This window comes from Diorhabda carinulata, chromosome 6 (assembly GCF_026250575.1).
Source record: "Diorhabda carinulata isolate Delta chromosome 6, icDioCari1.1, whole genome shotgun sequence".
NCBI classification, from domain to species: Eukaryota; Metazoa; Arthropoda; class Insecta; order Coleoptera; family Chrysomelidae; genus Diorhabda; species Diorhabda carinulata.
Genome location: NC_079465.1, coordinates 23,284,041 through 23,303,287, shown reverse-complemented (window position 1 = coordinate 23,303,287; position 19,247 = coordinate 23,284,041). Strand labels below are relative to the sequence as shown.

At 30.6% G+C, this 19,247-nt stretch overlaps 3 protein-coding genes across 4 annotated transcripts in view; 2 read left to right on the top strand and 1 right to left on the bottom strand.

The window, feature by feature from the left end:
• Positions 1-916: 916 nt before the first annotated feature.
• Positions 917-19,247, bottom strand: part of LOC130894988 (probable G-protein coupled receptor CG31760) — an 82,399-nt gene continuing 64,068 nt past the window's right edge. For both annotated transcript variants that reach the window (XM_057802074.1, XM_057802073.1), the window contains exons 2-15: positions 14,207-14,320; positions 13,964-14,150; positions 7,730-7,931; positions 7,500-7,664; positions 4,800-4,938; positions 4,166-4,286; positions 3,956-4,088; positions 3,663-3,816; positions 3,489-3,598; positions 3,212-3,426; positions 3,016-3,154; positions 2,770-2,875; positions 2,519-2,662; positions 917-2,443 (exon numbers count right to left, since the gene is read on the bottom strand). In XM_057802074.1, coding sequence (XP_057658057.1) covers positions 2,258-2,443; positions 2,519-2,662; positions 2,770-2,875; positions 3,016-3,154; positions 3,212-3,426; positions 3,489-3,598; positions 3,663-3,816; positions 3,956-4,088; positions 4,166-4,286; positions 4,800-4,938; positions 7,500-7,664; positions 7,730-7,931; positions 13,964-14,150; positions 14,207-14,302 — 2,097 coding nt within the window. In that variant the 5' untranslated portion in view covers positions 14,303-14,320 and the 3' untranslated portion in view covers positions 917-2,257. The remainder of the gene's footprint in view (positions 2,444-2,518; positions 2,663-2,769; positions 2,876-3,015; positions 3,155-3,211; positions 3,427-3,488; positions 3,599-3,662; positions 3,817-3,955; positions 4,089-4,165; positions 4,287-4,799; positions 4,939-7,499; positions 7,665-7,729; positions 7,932-13,963; positions 14,151-14,206; positions 14,321-19,247) is intronic.
• LOC130894993 (fumarylacetoacetate hydrolase domain-containing protein 2-like) lies at positions 5,946-7,473 on the top strand. Its single transcript, XM_057802081.1, has 4 exons — positions 5,946-6,240; positions 6,310-6,526; positions 6,878-7,206; positions 7,304-7,473. The coding sequence occupies exons 1-4, from the start codon at positions 6,032-6,034 to the stop codon at positions 7,452-7,454; spliced, it is 906 nt and encodes a 301-aa protein (XP_057658064.1). The 5' UTR covers positions 5,946-6,031; the 3' UTR covers positions 7,455-7,473.
• On the top strand, positions 8,560-12,253 carry LOC130894990 (uncharacterized). Its single transcript, XM_057802076.1, is given in 5 exon segments — positions 8,560-8,759; positions 9,912-10,039; positions 10,092-10,735; positions 10,789-10,972; positions 11,617-12,253. Coding segments are annotated over 4 exon segments (1,533 nt in total). The 5' UTR covers positions 8,560-8,759; the 3' UTR covers positions 12,194-12,253.

Here is a 19,247-nt window from a genome sequence, read left to right as displayed (position 1 = left end):
TATACAAAATAATTTTTTAGTGATTAAATAATTATTCAAAGTTTTGAGTTAATTTAACAAGAAAATAGACTCTTTAACGACGTTTCTAAACGTAAACGACGGTTTATATAGACTGTATTTAAAGCCAAATGACTGTTTTTGAAAAAAAAGCCATCAATGACAAAGGCCGTTTTGTTATGTAGAAAGAAGTCTCTACGAAAATTATCAGGTTCGTTCCAACTCATCAAAAAACTGTCCTTGGTATGGTGACCATTCTGCGCAATAGAGATTACGTGTTCCAACCGGGCGTTTACCGTTATAAGAACGATTCTTATTTGTGTTCCAACCGACTTAGGGATCGTTGTGAATCGTTTCAGGGACAATCTTTTCGATACTTGGTTCATAACAAGTACTGTTACAAGAACCGTGCATAGCCGGAGTTTGTGCAGAAAATATCTATAAACGCTTCCAATAACCGTTCCGAGAACGGTCCCGACTAGCAGGTTGGAACAAACCTTTCGAAGGTTTATATTTTTCAATTCTTCACCCCAACCTTTTCAAACCAGGTGGGATAAAAAACAGGAGAGTATTCTCATAGGGCGATTTGTTAATAATACCTAATTAATATGTATATAATTATTTATGAAGTTATTAACGTTTCATGTTTTTTTTCTTCAGTGACAGAAAATAGCATCTACATGGTAATGATATCAGGTGGGACGATATTAAAGATTGTTTATTTTTATGTAAACACATTTATTCAACATTTTTCATAGGAATATATATCTTTTTTCTTCAATGGGTAATATATATATATATATATATATATATATATATATATATATATATATATATATATATATATATATATATATATATATATTCAAAACAATATAAATATAAAACATTTATAGATATTAACAGTATTACTCGAATGTACAGAGTGAAAAGAGAAAACAATTCTTATATAATTTTGCTACTGAAAATTTGTATACATAACAAAAAAGCTAAAAACATAGGAAAAGTTATTTTCTTCCGCAATATATTATATATTTTTCTCCATAAAATAAATAAATAATTAATACTTAGACATAACAACAATTTAATACGTATCTATATTAATATTTCCAAAATAAAAATTTTCACATTTAAAAAATATGTATTGTCGTATTTCATCGACTACATTTTGTACCGAATATAATATCTATCACAAACATGTTTTTCTAGAACATATCGACAATGGCACACTATTTTCAACTAACAAAGTAAAGTAAACTTATCATATTCTATTTGAAACTAGTACAAACTCCATCTGTAGTTTAGAATATGCTCATCGTGGAATGCTGAAGGAAAAGTTTAAAATATTGATCGACCATCTTATAATAGCTGCAAGAAAAATATGGTATTTCAAAAAGTTTATTGTACTCCTGGAGCCCCTGAATAATTTTAATATTCTCAAATTAAGAATTAGTTTACTCTTCTTTGGCAGTCTAATTTGAAAAATATATAAATTTATACATTAAATCTAAGATATAATTGTTATATATATTCAACACATATTGACATCGAGTTTTTTTAATTGATTCTTCAAGTTCCTTCCGAATGACATATTGTCACTAATTTAAAAAAAAATTATTAATAGAAATCATGTGAGAGATTGAATATTTTTGTTGAATAAACTTGAAGATTACACCAATTTTATCAATCTTGTTATTTTAAAATTATTTGATATCACACAATTTGAAGCACATACTCTCTAATATTATTCACTATATAAAAATCAGTCATTTTTCATAGAGATCAAGTAAATTTAAAAAAATGCGAATTTTTTATAGTAATTTTCTATTTACATTGTTCAAATTAAAAAGTGACACGTTTTATTGTTACAAAATCATTAGTTTGACTTTGGTTTTCAATACATCACCATGTATCAAATAGATAGCATTTATTCATAAAAAGTGTCACTTGTTTAAAAAATATTATAAACAATTTTATTTTTAGTAAAACAATATTTTTACGTTTCTACCAAATTTTTTATAATTTCAATATAATTGAGGTTCTTAATTGACCGATTATTATAAAATGTGGGAAGTTGAATTGAATATTACTGTTTTCTTACATATTACTATATTTACAAAGGAACAACTTCTGCCTCTTCTGAGCATTTTGTTTTAGCTTTAAAACTCGTTTTGAGCCAATCGACGCCTGTTACGTATTCTTTGAGGTAGTGCGCTGATTCCGTTACATCTCTAAGGCCGTAAGTAGCCTTAAGGTGTTGTCACATTTCATCCGGTGGTTTAGTCGGTTGATTTAGACCTGTTTTCGTCAAAGGACTATGAATTAAACTGGTGGTGTTTTGAACGGAAAAATAACCCCCGCTTTTCGGTTTCACGTGCCGGTTGTTGCTTTCCATATGAATGATTTTCATAAACTCGATTTGAGCAGCCAATTTTTGTATTTCTTCCTGTGGAAAAGATAAAATAAATTATGAAAATATGAACCCTCCAATAACAAAAAAAAAAAAACAGAAAAAACTCACTTTAAGTTCTTCGTTTTCTTGAAACAGATCTGGTGCTTCTTCTGGTACAAGACCAATTCCGTTTAATGAAAAAGAAGCTGTTACTCCACGCGATCTCGCTCTGTTGTCCCATTGATCACCCTGACCACGAAGAACCCTTATAATCTGCAACATTAATAATCAATTATTAAGTCATAATCAAAAAATCATTTTTTTATGTTTCTATACCCCCCTGTAGAATGAAATATGAAAAAAATTATATGGTAACTTACCTTTGGGCCAAAAACTAATGCTATGGTGGTACTTGTAGAAAGTTGTGTCCGTATGAAACCAAGTAAATATTTAATGTCAGGACCGGCCCTTGGAAAGATGAATAAACTGGAAAAGTAAACAAAATAGTTTGAGTCTCTCTTTGAAACTAATAAAAATGTAATTAAATAATAAGAAAATCAAATAAAAATCATTTAGTAATAAAAAAATATAAGTGTTAAGTTACTTAAACGAATATAAGTACTCACTGAAATGCAATCATCATTATATTAACAATGGCGATATTGTATATGGCGTAACTAATTAATCTGGCCTCGTTGTATAAAGATTCTGCATTCCTAACATTGTAGCACACCCTTATGCCCCAAGCTAAGAATAATACTTCACCTAAAAAGTGAAAATAATCAAACAAAACAGAGTTTATTTAGGGTAAAATAATCTTACCAATAGCCAAACTGTGATCCCACCAATTGTACAAACACTGTTTGAATCTTAAACCGGCGTTATCGACGATTTCTTCTGTGTTTGGAGTATCTGATACTGTCCAGGTACCTAGATATATCAGCATTACCAAGATGATTGGTACCATCCATTGCAATAGTTGTTTATCAGTCAATTTCACTTTATGAGCGGATTTTACTCGGTAAGTTAGAGATACTCTAAAAAAAACAACAGGAAAAAATTTAGTACAGATGTTTATTTGACATCAATTTATACATACCGCCAAGTTTTCATCAAAAGTGCGGTGTATGTGACGCAAAAACCCAAATGTCTAGACCATTTTGTAGCTATGCAAGAATATTGATCCAAAATTGGGAAAATAGCTGCCATCTGTAAAGAAAAATGTTTTTTGTATAGTTAGGGGATGTGAATTAAATTGTGTGGGGTTACTTACCTCTAAGTACATTGTGGCACATCCCAATAAAGTTATGCTGAGAAATATGGGGCTGGCGACTTTGAAAACTTTTAGTTTTCGGTGTTTGTACATATACAGGATTAATATTATAGTACAAATCACACAGATTATCGAGAATGTTAGAAGAGTGATCCTGTAAAGTGGAAAATCAATTAGTATACTCCTCCAATTTCCTCCATATTCATTTTCTAGTATGACAAAAACTTAGTTTGAATATCCTATTTTCCTTTTCGAGTCTCTATTTAGTTAATTTTCATTTTTAATTTATTTACCTGAATGGCCAATGATATGTAGCTAAGCATGGTGAAGGATCTCGACAAAAAAGACATCCTGGAGCACATTTTTTACACTGGAATATCAATTCCCACGATTTACTGCCAGTTTTTAAATATTCGGACCACGCAACTGAAAGATCAATACAAAAATAATATGTACCCCTAATTTGAAAACTTTAAATTGAAATTTTCATGAAATATACTCACTTTCAACTAACGTTCCATTAAAAATGCCTTGGTGGTATTCTGAATAAAATCCTGATCTGCAAACACAATGATACTTTCCCCTAGTCCAAGTTTCTTGATTAAGATTTGATCTGTAGATACACTGTGAATAAAAAAAATGGTATAACTAACCCCAGGGCCTTTACCATGCTTTGACATAATGTGACGAATGCGGTTTTAGAGAAGGTAATCTAGTGTTAACTATGAACAGCTCTCACTTCATTAACACAAAAGAGCCGGGGGCAAATCTCCCAAAGGAGATAAGAATTTCTAATTTCCGCCCAACTTAATTTCTGTACTGAACGAGATTTAATTCCAGGAGTAATTAATAGATTAGAACAAAGGATAGTCTTGAATTTTTGAATGATGCGCAAAAAAATTACTAAATTTTATCTGAATAAATAAAATAAAAACGCTGATAAATGAAGTATGTGGAAAAATCATACCTTTAAAATAACAAGGAACTACAATTGAAATTAAATTTGGTCAATTCTTTTTAACATATTGGTTCCATTACTTGTATACTTTTATATGATTTTTGAATTTCTAGCCTAACTTTTTTATAGCACTTTATAATTATAAAGAACGCGACAAAATTTTCAAAATAATCGATTACCTTTGTACTAAAATTGTGACATTTATGAGATCCGTGGAAGATGCTAATTTCATTATTCACTTGTTGATTTCTTATTGTTTCGCATTGATTTACTTCCAAGTATGATACATCCACGTCTAAGCTTAAAAATCCTTTCAATCTGAAAGAAAGTTCAAATAACAATATACCAAGGATCATAAGTTTTCGTTAACCAAATTATATAATATAAATCAGTAGCGTACCTGGTTTATTCCCTTAATTAATAAAGTTAAAAAATTTCAATTAAATTAATGTACACGTAAAAGTAGTACTGTGATAAAAAATCGAAAAAGTATCTAATTTTGTTTATTTTATCGGCATATAAAATTGTTTTTCATAACAACGAAGAGATGCTTGTAGGTTTGAGGTTACTTTTGCCATAGGTCACAAACATCATTTTCATGACAATACTGAACATACCGTTTCCACTAGACTATACTGATGCGGGTTTCGATAACTTGGTGAATGTTAGTGTAGTGGTAGTGTAAACAATGTATTCAGTATGAATATCACGAACGGTTCCAAAATTTACAACTTATTAATGTCAATATAACGAGCGAATTCGATGATGTTTGATATGCGGGAAAATTTAAATTAATTAAAGTTGATATATATTTTTTAAATAAATAGTTAGGTAGTGTTTGATGATAATATAAATGATTTTCAAATCCAGATATAAAAGAAATTTTTATTATTTTATGGATAGAATAAAACGAATCGAGTTAATAAAAACTGTTTGTCAATATAATGTCGTCTAATTTTATTGTGTGCAAATATTTACAGCTTATATGTTTTATTCTCAATAAATATAATACATAAAAAAATTTATGAAATGAAAAAGTAGAAATGAATATTATTTTTCAAATCTACGCAAATTAGACGAAATATTTTAAAATCAAAAGTTACAAAAAAGTTTCTACTATAATATTAGTTTCGTTTGAGTTTGACGTATTGTACGAGGATGAACGAAAAATTTTTTTTGGGTAATTTTAATTATTTCTAAGAAATATTGATAATACATTTCGTATATTGGTTTTGTAATAACATTCAAATTAGCATCAAGGTCTAATCGAGAATATTTTGTTTTTGTTACCATTAAATAAAAAATAGATAAAATTAAGATAAGTAATTATCGCGTTAATAATTCAACATATTTAGTATTTAAATATTTGTAAGATTTTCTATATAAAAGTTGTTGGAGATATTTTGAATAGATGAATTTCTGTCGGAATTTTAATAGACGTGTGGGTAATAATTTGATAAATATGAGAATAGTACAATTCAAATTGGAGGACGAAAAAACTAGAATCGGTATCGTAAACGGTAATAACGTTATAGACGTCAATGCAAACGACTCGACTATACCAAATTCATTAGTAGATTTCTTAAATCAATCAGAAGACGTTTTGGGAAAACTAAAAAAGTGAGTAAAATTACATTTTATCATATATATTAATAAAGAAAAAATCTTGTGAAAGTGAGTTTATTGCAGCGTTGCCGCTAACCCGAAATTACAATACGATTTATCCAAAGTGAAAATTTTATCACCGATAACTAGGCCTGATAAAATACTGGGTGTAGCTTCGAATTACAAAGATGATTGTCAGATGAGGAATATACCGTTTCCTAAAGAATTAACTGTGTTTAATAAATTCGGTTCGGTGATTATTGGTCCGAATGATCCGATTCCCAAGTCGCAAGCTACAAATGTAAGTTCAAATTTTCGAAACTATCGTTTTGATATTTAGAGGTATTAATATTTTTGCCAAGCACCTGGTATACATATAGATATGACAACTTTAAATTAAGTTAACATTAGACAAGAAGTTCACTCAGCAAATCGTTGTTTTCAGTATTAATTATCAGTTTTTAAAGTATTTAATAAATTATTTTTTGAAATAGTTACGGTAAAGTTTTTACATAAGTACTTTTCATAACTTATATATGAAGGTTATGAAAAATGTGACGTTTCCTAATGTCAAGTCATGTCAGTATTTGACAAGTCTGCTAAAGTTATACAAAATCGAGTCTAAAAAGTCACAAACTTGTTAAAATTTTAGGCACTAGATTGGGAAGTAGAGTTAGTGGCGGTAATAGGGAAAAAAGCAAAAAACGTTAAAGCAAAAGACAGTATGGACTACGTTTTCGGTTACACGATGACGCAAGATTTGACAGCTAAAGATTGGGTAATGAGAAGTAACGGTCAATTATTGATGTGTAAAAATTTCGAAGGTTTTTCACCGCTAGGTCCTTGGGTAATAACAAAAGAAGAATTAGGCGATCCTTACGATGTTAAATTAAAAACGTGGGTTAACGGTCAATTAAAACAAGATGGACATTCTAGTAATATGATACATAAAATTGACGCCATCATCGAATATTTTTCAAGGTATTTAGTTTCTTTTTTGATCTTTATCAAAATGTTTTATAAAAAACATAAAAAAAGTGTAAAAAGTGAAACTTTGAAAATATTTATTATATTTTAGTGTTATGACTTTACTTCCTGGGGATATTATTTTAACTGGAACACCTTTTGGAGTAGGTGCTAGTCAAATACCGCCACAATATTTACAAAAAGGAGATTTATTAGAAACCGAAATAGATAAAATCGGAAAAATGTTTCATCGAATAGTATAAATAAATTTTTGAATTGTAATTTGAATATTTTGAAAATTTTCTCACCCTCTTCTTCCTGGCGGTGGTATCGGAACGCTATAAGAAACGATCCATTTTCTATTCGAACACGAATAATAAGGAAACGTCCACCATCCTTTATACGCTACGTTCGGAGGACTTTCGATGAATTTCGGAGATCGAACACCCGGACTAGAATCGGCGTCTTCGTACCTAAATATATATATATATATCTGATTATATACCAAACACCAATATTTTGAGACACTATTACGTACCAAGGATATTCGGAGTTAGGTCTTTGTCCACTTTCCATTCCAGTATCTGATATTTTTTTCGGTTCGCCGATATCGGAGATTTGTTTTTGCCACCAAGCGCAATTGACTATTGATCCCGTGGAGGCGTTTATAGCTAAAATACGACTCGATAATACTGATTTATCGGTTATGATGAGATTCTTGGAGATGGCATCCTGCAAACCTGTAATTTTCGACGCCACTGGTATAATAATTGTTGGAAGCGCAAAACTTTGCTAGGTTATGTAGTGAATAGCACAGCTGATCAATTATTGAATAAAAAAGAGATGCTTTAATAGCAATTTAATTAAGACGTTATGGTATTACTGAGAATATTGATTTTCTAAGAAATACAGCGTACAACAAAAATTGTTCAATATTTGAAAACCTTTTTCACCTACTCGCTCTTCAAAAACTATAAGTTCAGCATTTGCGTGAATAAAATCACGAAATGATGACGTTGTATGTACCAGGTGGATCAAGACTACGAAAAATCGACGTCATTTCCTTATAATCTGAGAAAATTGAAGTTAAATTTCGGAATAAACATTTTTAGATGTATATATTGATGAAACCACTGACAGTGATTAGATTTGTACTTGAAACTTTGAACATTCTAGTTCCTGAAGATTAAATTTGTCAAACGAGAAATAGATGGGGCAAAATTTGAAAATTTTTCACTTCAACTTAAGACAAATGTAATTGACTAAATTTCAGACACAGTACAGGCTTGGCCTATTCGTTTAAAGCGTACATATTATAGATATCATGAATTGTTGGGCTGATAAAAATTATTTTGATTAATCATAACGAATTTACGTAGATATATAAATTGATAGCATCCTTATCTGATTAAGTACATATTTAGTATAGTTTATACGCAGTCACGCCTGCTTTAATTTACGAACATTATCGGCCGTGCGTTTAATATGAACATGTGTTTCAATTTTAGTGGATTTTGTGTTATAATTTACGATGTGCGTGCTTAATAATAATATTTCGAACTTGTAAAGTAAGTAGAAATTAAAATTTTACATTACAATTCAATATATAAGAAGTTAATACCTAACACACACGTATGTCATTTTTCTCGAGTCAAATAATTCAATTGTCAAACTTATTTGACGTTTGACGGATTGAATTAGTGAGGTTAGAAGAGGCTATCAAAAGAACGCTTATGCGGTGTCAGTTTCTACGTCGTGTATAAATTTAAATTACGAAAAATACCTAAACAGATCTTGAAGTGGACACCACAAGTTGAGGTGAAGACACAGGTAACGGAATACAAGAAAAATAACTAGTAGAATACCGGAAGACGTTGTAAAACGTATTTTTTTCATTATTGTTTACAATAAATCAGACTAAGAATTATAGGAAAAAAAATGGGGCTAAAGGGATAAAACTCGTATTAATTCATCCATAAAAATAGGTATGACTGTAATAATCCTCAAAATAAATAAAAAAATTATTATCTACATTAGATATAATAATATATTGTTATTGATAACACGATAAATTAATGCATCTCAAAGTTTTAAAAAACTAATCTACCCGTATAGATAAAAAAACTAAACAATCGATCGATAATTTGACTGTGGCACCACAAATCCTCGTAACAAAGGTTTCAAAAGCATTACGATAATTTTTAATGATCTATCATCATCTGAATCGCTATTAACTCAATTCCTCCCCTTCGAATGCTAGTAATCACCACGAAAACCTCCCTTATATTCCTCGACAATTACCCTATCGTTCAGCTGTCAAGTAGCTGTCAATATTCTACGGAGAATTATTTGTTTTACGAATCAGATACATTTACTAAAACCCCAAAACATTTTCTAATTAACAGTCTGAATCTAAATCTACAAAAGTTTGGTTCAAAATTTCGAAAAAAATTTGCCTACAACCATTAAAATTACCAGAGACTGTTGTGCTTAATTAACTTTAAAAATTTTTGTTTTTATATTGATAATTTGATTCTAGAACTTTTTCATTCCCGTATTTTATTCTAAAACGTGATGATGGAACAGCGAATGCCACTGACTTCCTGGTGAACTGGAAGATGTTTTCGTTTATTTCAGATACGGTTTAATGTGGAATGTTAAAAGCTATGACAAAATCTGTAAATGTTGTTATTGAAATTCGTTTAAAACGTGATTTTCAGATGAATATAAGACCTCCGACAATTCCATTTTCCATTTTAAGAGAATTACGTTGTCGTAATTGTCAAAATGTCGTCAGCTGCGGACCGGTTTACGTCATCCCGGACGGGGAAAATGTCTTGTGCGGAAGGTGGGTTTGAAAATGTTTTCATTTCATATTTGATTTAACGAAATTATTTCAGATGCAAAAATTTCGCGAAAAATATTTATCGCAACACATCTTTCGAAGCTTTAGCTTCGATGTTTCTATATCCTTGTCGATATTGGGAGGATCATTGCCCGAGGATTTTACGTTGGGACGAATGTTTCGATCATGAAGAGAAATGTTCGTACAACGGCGGATGCGGGTTGTTTTGGAGACACCCAAGGGCTTATTTGAAAGGAAAAAGGGAGATGCCTTTCGGCGGTGAGTGTTTCGATCTAAAATATTAAAAATAAATAATCAATTGTTATAATTATATAGATCTTCGACTTATTCCAATACCAGAAAGGCTTCTGGAAGATATAAAATGTTTCCAATGTCAAGGTTATTTATCTTGCGATCCAGTTTTTATCAGAAGTGACGGCAGAAATATCTGTCATCGTTGTATACATTCGAACGGAACGCCTAAGGATTGCGTCAGGAATACTGCGTACGAAACGTTGTCAAATATCATCGTTTTTCCGTGCGTTTTTAGAAATAGGGGATGTCCGACGCGTTTAAAATTCGGTACAGATCTATGGCATCACGAGGCAGATTGTTCGTACAATCAAATGTTCAAGAAACAACACAGCGATAACGGTAAGCGGAAGGGTGTTATTGAAACTCATTCCGGACATATTTACGGTAAGAATTGTTAAAACGATGCTAAGAATCTTAATAAACTTTAATTTTTTTAGGTACTATAACGCCTAATTACGCCCCGTTTTCTCGACCACCTTCCAATACAGAATTCGATATCAATCGACAATTATTACAATCTTTGAAAAAACAACAAGAAAGAAAAATGATTAGGGCCGAAGAAATCGGTTCTAATATAACGAAATACAGTTCAGAAGATGGATCAGACATAAGTTCCGTTAGGTACGAAAATTGTTTTTATTTTTTATATTACAAGGGGTGTTTCAAAAGTAGTATCAAATTAACATTTAATCTTGATACGAAAGCTTGATTATTTGTGAAACACCCTTTATGTATTACGTAACAGTTCAACGTCAATTTCGTATTTATACAAAATTTTTTTAGCTACAATGCCTTATGTGCGCAGGGATTTTCCCTACTTAATATTCATTGGACATTATGTTTGGTTTCAAAACACATGAATAATGTACATTTTTGACGCTATATAAATATATATATATATATATATATATATATATATATATATATATATATATACATGGCAATCACCATTCGATATTATATAGATTGCACGAGGACAGTTCAAAAAGTTCGTGATTGAATAAAATAAAGTTGTAAAAAATCTTACGCCCTTTGTCAATCGATCGATATTAACATCCGTAAGGTTCGCAATTGCAAGGAAAGTTTATAAGTAATGACTAGTTTCGACGTTATTACGTCTATTTAGGGTGGTATAACAATCTCGTTCGAGTTTGAAACCCGAACTGAAGACGTCGCTATTTGGTTAATATATTTCAAAATTCCTATCGTAATAATAATAGAATTTAAAAAAAAAAATTGAGTATTTATTTTATTTTAATTTTTAGATACGACGAACCCGATTCGAAGATGTACAATTTACAACCCCCACAAACTGCGTTAACCCCATCATCGGAGGAATTAAGTGTGAAATCGCCGGTTTTTTTAAATTCCCCAAAGGATTTTCTACATTTCGATTACACGAATATCAGTAATATAAAAAATATAAAAGACAATTATTATCAAAATATATCGGCGCCAAAAGAAAACGGAGACGGTATAAATTTTCAGCCGGAATTGACCGAGGAAAATTACAGGGGTACCAGTCAAAAAGGTTACCTGGAAACTATGAGACCGCCTTCTATATTAAAAAGTCCTTTACAAGAATTGGATTATAATCCTTTGAACGGACAAACTCCGATATACATAAATCCTTACGGTCAAGGATTGATACCTAAACCGACTGTCAAAGGCGTCGTTAGAACTGACAGTTTATCGAGTAATAGAGAATTGATACAGGAATTGAGGGTGAGACAGAACAAAATGAAAACGAACGAAAAGAAGGAAACGGATAGTCCTTACAAGGAATGTAATAATTTAGAGGAAATTTTACAAGTACACGATACTTTTAGTGTTAAAAATTGATTTATTTGTTGTTTGTTTATAAATATAAGCACTGGGTATAAATAAACAGTTTTTTAATGACTTCTAGTTCAATTGGCATCATCATGAAGAAGTTTTCTTTTTAATTTTGTTCCATATTTAGAGATACGAGTATGGCTTATCGATTTACGGCGGTGAACTCGATTTTTTTCTCAAATGAACGCTTCGTTAGGATTTGATACAAAAATTGAGATACGGATTTTAAAAATAAACAAGCAACGACTAAAAACAAATTATTATTGATTTAATTTAACGGAATTGAATCGGTTAATAGTTATTTGTATGTCAAGGACTGAAAGTGCTATTTGGACGAGTCTCTAGTACTTCAACCTCGGCGTACACAACATTTTTTAAACGACGCATACGATCCAAAAAATTTTCAATTACACTGAGAAAAGAAAATAAATGATAGAGAATTATAAACATCGAGAATGTAGACTTTTCCAAATTTTAGATTTTTCTGAAAAATAAGGGAGCACTTCGTTTTCCGTTGGGTTTTTCGCCTTTTTCTGGTGACACCACTTCATAAAGAGCTCGTACTGTTTTTCGAACAGTAAAATTTTTCGTTCAGAAAATTAAAAATTTAAGGTTATGCAAAACCATCGAAGTGAAACTGTCAACTGTCAACGTTGAAGTGGCTACTCCAGAGCGCTCCAAAAGTGTTTTGCGGTACTGTCACTTTCACTACATGGAACACTCAAAACGCAACTTTCAATGGTACAATGGTTACAATGGTAACCTTGGAATCAAATTTAAAATTTTTAATGGATTCCTACGACTGCGTTTTTCGCAAAAAACACCACTGAAACCAACGCTTGTATCGATAAACATTATTTTGACTATACTAAAGGAAAACTAAACGTTGAAAAATGGTATGAAAAGTTTAAACGACGAGGAAATGATTATAGAGGGCGATAAACACCCCAAAAACTCACTCACAATCGACCAAACATAACAAATTAATGATGTGCAGTCGTACAATTGATTTTAGAAAGTTGTTTGACAAAGTTGAAGCATTATTTTATATATATAATATGTTATAAAAGAAAAAACCATAAACAACGATAATTACGTACAATTATTGGATCAAAACGCCACCTATTGAAGAAAAAGACAACATTGCATGAATTGTTTCAGCATTTTCCGACTTTTCATATCTTAAACCTGGACTTAATTTGTGCCAACGAAGATGTTAACGCCGAAACTGTAAATCGTACTATAAAAACGATAAATTAAGGTAGGAAACTTTTCAGACTACCCTCGTATGTATAGTCGAAGTAATAACCACCTACATTTTTGGTATTTTAAGAAATTGATAGATTTCTTCTACTATCTCATATTTTTTCGTGAAACTTCGACTTTTTTGAGTCAAAGAATAACCAGAAATCACAGGGTGGATCTTAAACTTTCGTAAGGGTAGTTTGCACCAGATTTAGACTATCTACGAGAGATGTATGGGGTTTTTATCGATCCATAGAAGATTGTGGTATGTTGCAAAGTGAAGATTTATATAATAAAATAGCTAGTTCGTTGAATTTTTAATCCTGATGAATTCCCTACGAAGTCTTACAAAAATCGTTTTGTATAGATAAGAGTTAAAGTTGTGACGAATCGATTCACTCAAAAGCACAATAAAAAAGGATATTAAAGGAAGATACGATAAAAATATCATCATATTATTGAAATTTCCATATTATTCTCTCGAAAATTCGAAAATAAGTTTTTAACAATGAAATATAGTTCGGCATTTACCGTTATGATGAGCCACGCCTAAATCTTGCAACAATGTAGCTGCTAAATCAGCTTTCTGTCGAATAGATTCGAATTTGAGGGTATCCAAAGGAACCGTAAGTGATTTAAATTGTTGATTGTTGCAAAAATCTCCTAAACTAGCGATCGCTACGTCGTGTATGTCCTGTAAACTCGATTCGATGTCCTTCTGTAACAAAGAATATTTGTAAACAATTGGACTTTATGAATATTTCATGAGTTTACTTTTCTGACGTGTGCGTTTCCTCCTCCAAGAACGAAATTGATCAATATGGTGGTTGTTAACGTATAACTTTTCCAGGATAAATCCTTTTTCCCCATCACGCATCCTCATTGATTCTGTAAAAAATGAAAAAAAAAACTTTTGATGTTTATGTACTACATTATCAAAGCACAAATAATCATTCGAGTTATGAAATACGATAATTTATCATTTTTATTTTTATCTATTCTCGGTTATAACCCGTATTTCCGGATCAAAGAGGAAAATTTGTATCACAAAACACCGCTAACCAAATAGATAAAAAGTGATGTACATTATATAAGTTTCAAAATCTCTGCCAGATTTCAAAATTATTATCGATTATTTTAGTTCAATAATGCGAAAAATTTTACTAAATGTTTTACTAAAAGGTGACGTCTGAGTTTTATGAATAGAAAATTTTCAAAATCGAAAAAGAAGAATGTATCTATATACGTTTTTTACAATTTTGCCGAAACTATAGGCAATTTTGTAATGAATATTTAGTTTTAAAAAGTTATGTTCAATACTACTTGGTACAAACCGTGTAACTAATGCCCTCTATGAAAGTTGAACTTTCTTTTTTAAAAATATTAAGCATACACTCACTACATTAGAATGTTGCTCAAATTTTATCTTAACATATTCGTACTACTTTTTTTAGTACAAAATGCGTGTCGCCATCATTTTTGAAAACATTCTAACACAATCAATTTGAAAAGTTAGTTTTTAAAGACAAATATCGAAAAACACAATCTCTGAACTGACGATTTATTTTTGTGAAAGACAATATCTAAATACATATGACAGTATGTTTTTAAAAAAGTACAGTCTCTAAAGACAAATGACGATTTGTTGTTAAAAATGACATTCTCTAAATCAAGTGACAGTTTTTTTTTGGGAAAAGAAAGTCTCCGAAGATAAATGACTCCTTGTTTTTAATAAAAACAGTATCTAACTACAAATAACAGTTTGGTTTTTAAAAATTACTGCCTCTGAAAACAAATGATTATTTGTTTTCGAAAAAGATAACCTCTACAAACATACGACAATTTGTTTTTAATAAAAACGTCACTAAAGACAAATGACAGTGTCTTTTCGAAAAAACGTACATCTATAAACATACGACAGTTTGTTTTTGAAAAAAAAAACGTCTCTAAAGACAAATGACAGTGTATTTTCGAAAAAATATACATCTATAAACATACGACAATTTGTTTTTGATTAAAAACGTCTCTAAAGACAAATGACAGTGTGTTTTCGAAAAAATATACATCTTCAGACATACGACAGTTTGTTTTTGAAAAAGACAGTCTCTAAAGACAAATGACAGTGTGTTTTCGAAAAAATATACATCTACAAACATACGACAGTTTGTTTTTGAAAAAGACAGTCTCTAAAGACAAATGACAGTGTGTTTTCGAAAAAATATACATCTTCAGACATACGACAGTTTGTTTTTGAAAAAAACCGTCTCTAAAGACAAATGACAGTGTGTTTTCGAAAAAATATACATCTTCAGACATACGACAGTTTGTTTTTGAAAAAAACCGTCTCTAAAGACAAATGACAGTGTGTTTTCGAAAAAATATACATCTTCAGACATACGACAGTTTGTTTTTGAAAAAAAAACGTCTCTAAAGACAAATGACAGTGTGTTTTCGAACAAATATACATCTTCAGACATACGACAGTTTGTTTTTGAAAAAGACAGTCTCTAAAGACAAATGACAGTGTGTTTTCGAACAAATATACATCTTCAGACATACGACAGTTTGTTTTTGAAAAAAAAACGTCTCTAAAGACAAATGACAGTGTGTTTTCGAAAAAATATACATCTTCAGACATACGACAGTTTGTTTTTGAAAAAAACCGTCTCTAAAGACAAATGACAGTGTGTTTTCGAAAAAATATACATCTTCAGACATACGACAGTTTGTTTTTGAAAAAAAAACGTCTCTAAAGACAAATGACAGTGTGTTTTCGAACAAATATACATCTTCAGACATACGACAGTTTGTTTTTGAAAAAAAAACGTCTCTAAAGACAAATGACAGTGTGTTTTCGAACAAATATACATCTTCAGACATACGACAGTTTGTTTTTGAAAAAAAAACGTCTCTAAAGACAAATGACAGTGTGTTTTCGAACAAATATACATCTTCAGACATACGACAGTTTGTTTTTGAAAAAAAAACGTCTCTAAAGACAAATGACAGTGTGTTTTCGAAAAAATATACATCTACAAACATACGACAGTTTGTTTTTGAAAAAGACAGTCTCTAAAGACAAATGACAGTGTGTTTTCGAAAAAATATACATCTTCAGACATACGACAGTTTGTTTTTGAAAAAAAAAACGTCTCTAAAGACAAATGACAGTGTGTTTTCGAACAAATATACATCTTCAGACATACGACAGTTTGTTTTTGAAAAAGACAGTCTCTAAAGACAAATGACAGTGTGTTTTCGAAAAAATATACATCTTCAGACATACGACAGTTTGTTTTTGAAAAAAAAACGTCTCTAAAGACAAATGACAGTGTGTTTTCGAAAAAATATACATCTTCAGACATACGACAGTTTGTTTTTGAAAAAAAAACGTCTCTAAAGACAAATGACAGTGTGTTTTCGAACAAATATACATCTTCAGACATACGACAGTTTGTTTTTGAAAAAAAAACGTCTCTAAAGACAAATGACAGTGTGTTTTCGAACAAATATACATCTTCAGACATACGACAGTTTGTTTTTGAAAAAGACAGTCTCTAAAGACAAATGACAGTGTGTTTTCGAAAAAATATACATCTTCAGACATACGACAGTTTGTTTTTGAAAAAAAAACGTCTCTAAAGACAAATGACAGTGTGTTTTCGAAAAAATATACATCTACAAACATACGACAGTTTGTTTTTGAAAAAGACAGTCTCTAAAGAAAAATGACAGTGTGTTTTCGAAAAAATATACATCTTCAGACATACGACAGTTTGTTTTTGAAAAAAAAAACGTCTCTAAAGACAAATGACAGTGTGTTTTCGAACAAATATACATCTTCAGACATACGACAGTTTGTTTTTGAAAAAGACAGTCTCTAAAGACAAATGACAGTGTGTTTTCGAAAAAATATACATCTTCAGACATACGAGAGTTTGTTTTTGAAAAAAAAAACGTCTCTAAAGACAAATGACAGTGTGTTTTCGAAAAAATATACATCTACAAACATACGACAGTTTGTTTTTGAAAAAGACAGTCTCTAAAGACAAATGACAGTGTGTTTTCGAAAAAATATACATCTTCAGACATACGACAGTTTGTTTTTGAAAAAAACCGTCTCTAAAGACAAATGACAGTGTGTTTTCGAAAAAATATACATCTTCAGACATACGACAGTTTGTTTTTGAAAAAAACCGTCTCTAAAGGCAAATGACAGTGTGTTTTCGAACAAATATACATCTTCAGACATACGACAGTTTGTTTTTGAAAAAAACCGTCTCTAAAGACAAATGACAGTGTGTTTTCGAAAAAATATACATCTTCAGACATACGACAGTTTGTTTTTGAAAAAAAAACGTCTCTAAAGACAAATGACAGTGTGTTTTCGAACAAATATACATCTTCAGACATACGACAGTTTGTTTTTGAAAAAGACAGTCTCTAAAGACAAATGACAGTGTGTTTTCGAACAAATATACATCTTCAGACATACGACAGTTTGTTTTTGAAAAAAAAACGTCTCTAAAGACAAATGACAGTGTGTTTTCGAAAAAATATACATCTTCAGACATACGACAGTTTGTTTTTGAAAAAAACCGTCTCTAAAGACAAATGACAGTGTGTTTTCGAAAAAATATACATCTTCAGACATACGACAGTTTGTTTTTGAAAAAAAAACGTCTCTAAAGACAAATGACAGTGTGTTTTCGAACAAATATACATCTTCAGACATACGACAGTTTGTTTTTGAAAAAAAAACGTCTCTAAAGACAAATGACAGTGTGTTTTCGAACAAATATACATCTTCAGACATACGACAGTTTGTTTTTGAAAAAGACAGTCTCTAAAGACAAATGACAGTGTGTTTTCGAAAAAATATACATCTTCAGACATACGACAGTTTGTTTTTGAAAAAAAAACGTCTCTAAAGACAAATGACAGTGTGTTTTCGAAAAAATATACATCTACAAACATACGACAGTTTGTTTTTGAAAAAGACAGTCTCTAAAGACAAATGACAGTGTGTTTTCGAAAAAATATACATCTTCAGACATACGACAGTTTGTTTTTGAAAAAAAAAACGTCTCTAAAGACAAATGACAGTGTGTTTTCGAACAAATATACATCTTCAGACATACGACAGTTTGTTTTTGAAAAAGACAGTCTCTAAAGACAAATGACAGTGTGTTTTCGAAAAAATATACATCTTCAGACATACGACAGTTTGTTTTTGAAAAAAAAACGTCTCTAAAGACAAATGACAGTGTGTTTTCGAAAAAATATACATCTACAAACATACGACAGTTTGTTTTTGAAAAAGACAGTCTCTAAAGACAAATGACAGTGTGTTTTCGAAAAAATATACATCTTCAGACATACGACAGTTTGTTTTTGAAAAAAAAAACGTCTCTAAAGACAAATGACAGTGTGTTTTCGAACAAATATACATCTTCAGACATACGACAGTTTGTTTTTGAAAAAGACAGTCTCTAAAGACAAATGACAGTGTGTTTTCGAAAAAATATACATCTTCAGACATACGAGAGTTTGTTTTTGAAAAAAAAAACGTCTCTAAAGACAAATGACAGTGTGTTTTCGAAAAAATATACATCTACAAACATACGACAGTTTGTTTTTGAAAAAGACAGTCTCTAAAGACAAATGACAGTGTGTTTTCGAAAAAATATACATCTTCAGACATACGACAGTTTGTTTTTGAAAAAAACCGTCTCTAAAGACAAATGACAGTGTGTTTTCGAAAAAATATACATCTTCAGACATACGACAGTTTGTTTTTGAAAAAAACCGTCTC

What these genes read in the sequence shown, in the direction of transcription:
- LOC130894993 (XM_057802081.1), top strand. Translation starts at nt 6,032, where the DNA reads ATGAATTTCTGTCGGAATTTTAATAGACGTGTGGGTAATAATTTGATA. An exon ending in CCAAGTCGCAAGCTACAAAT is followed by an intron (nt 6,527 to 6,877) that starts GTAAGTTCAAAT and finishes TTAAAATTTTAG; the next exon opens with GCACTAGATTGGGAAGTAGA. An exon ending in ATCATCGAATATTTTTCAAG is followed by an intron (nt 7,207 to 7,303) that starts GTATTTAGTTTC and finishes ATTATATTTTAG; the next exon opens with TGTTATGACTTTACTTCCTG.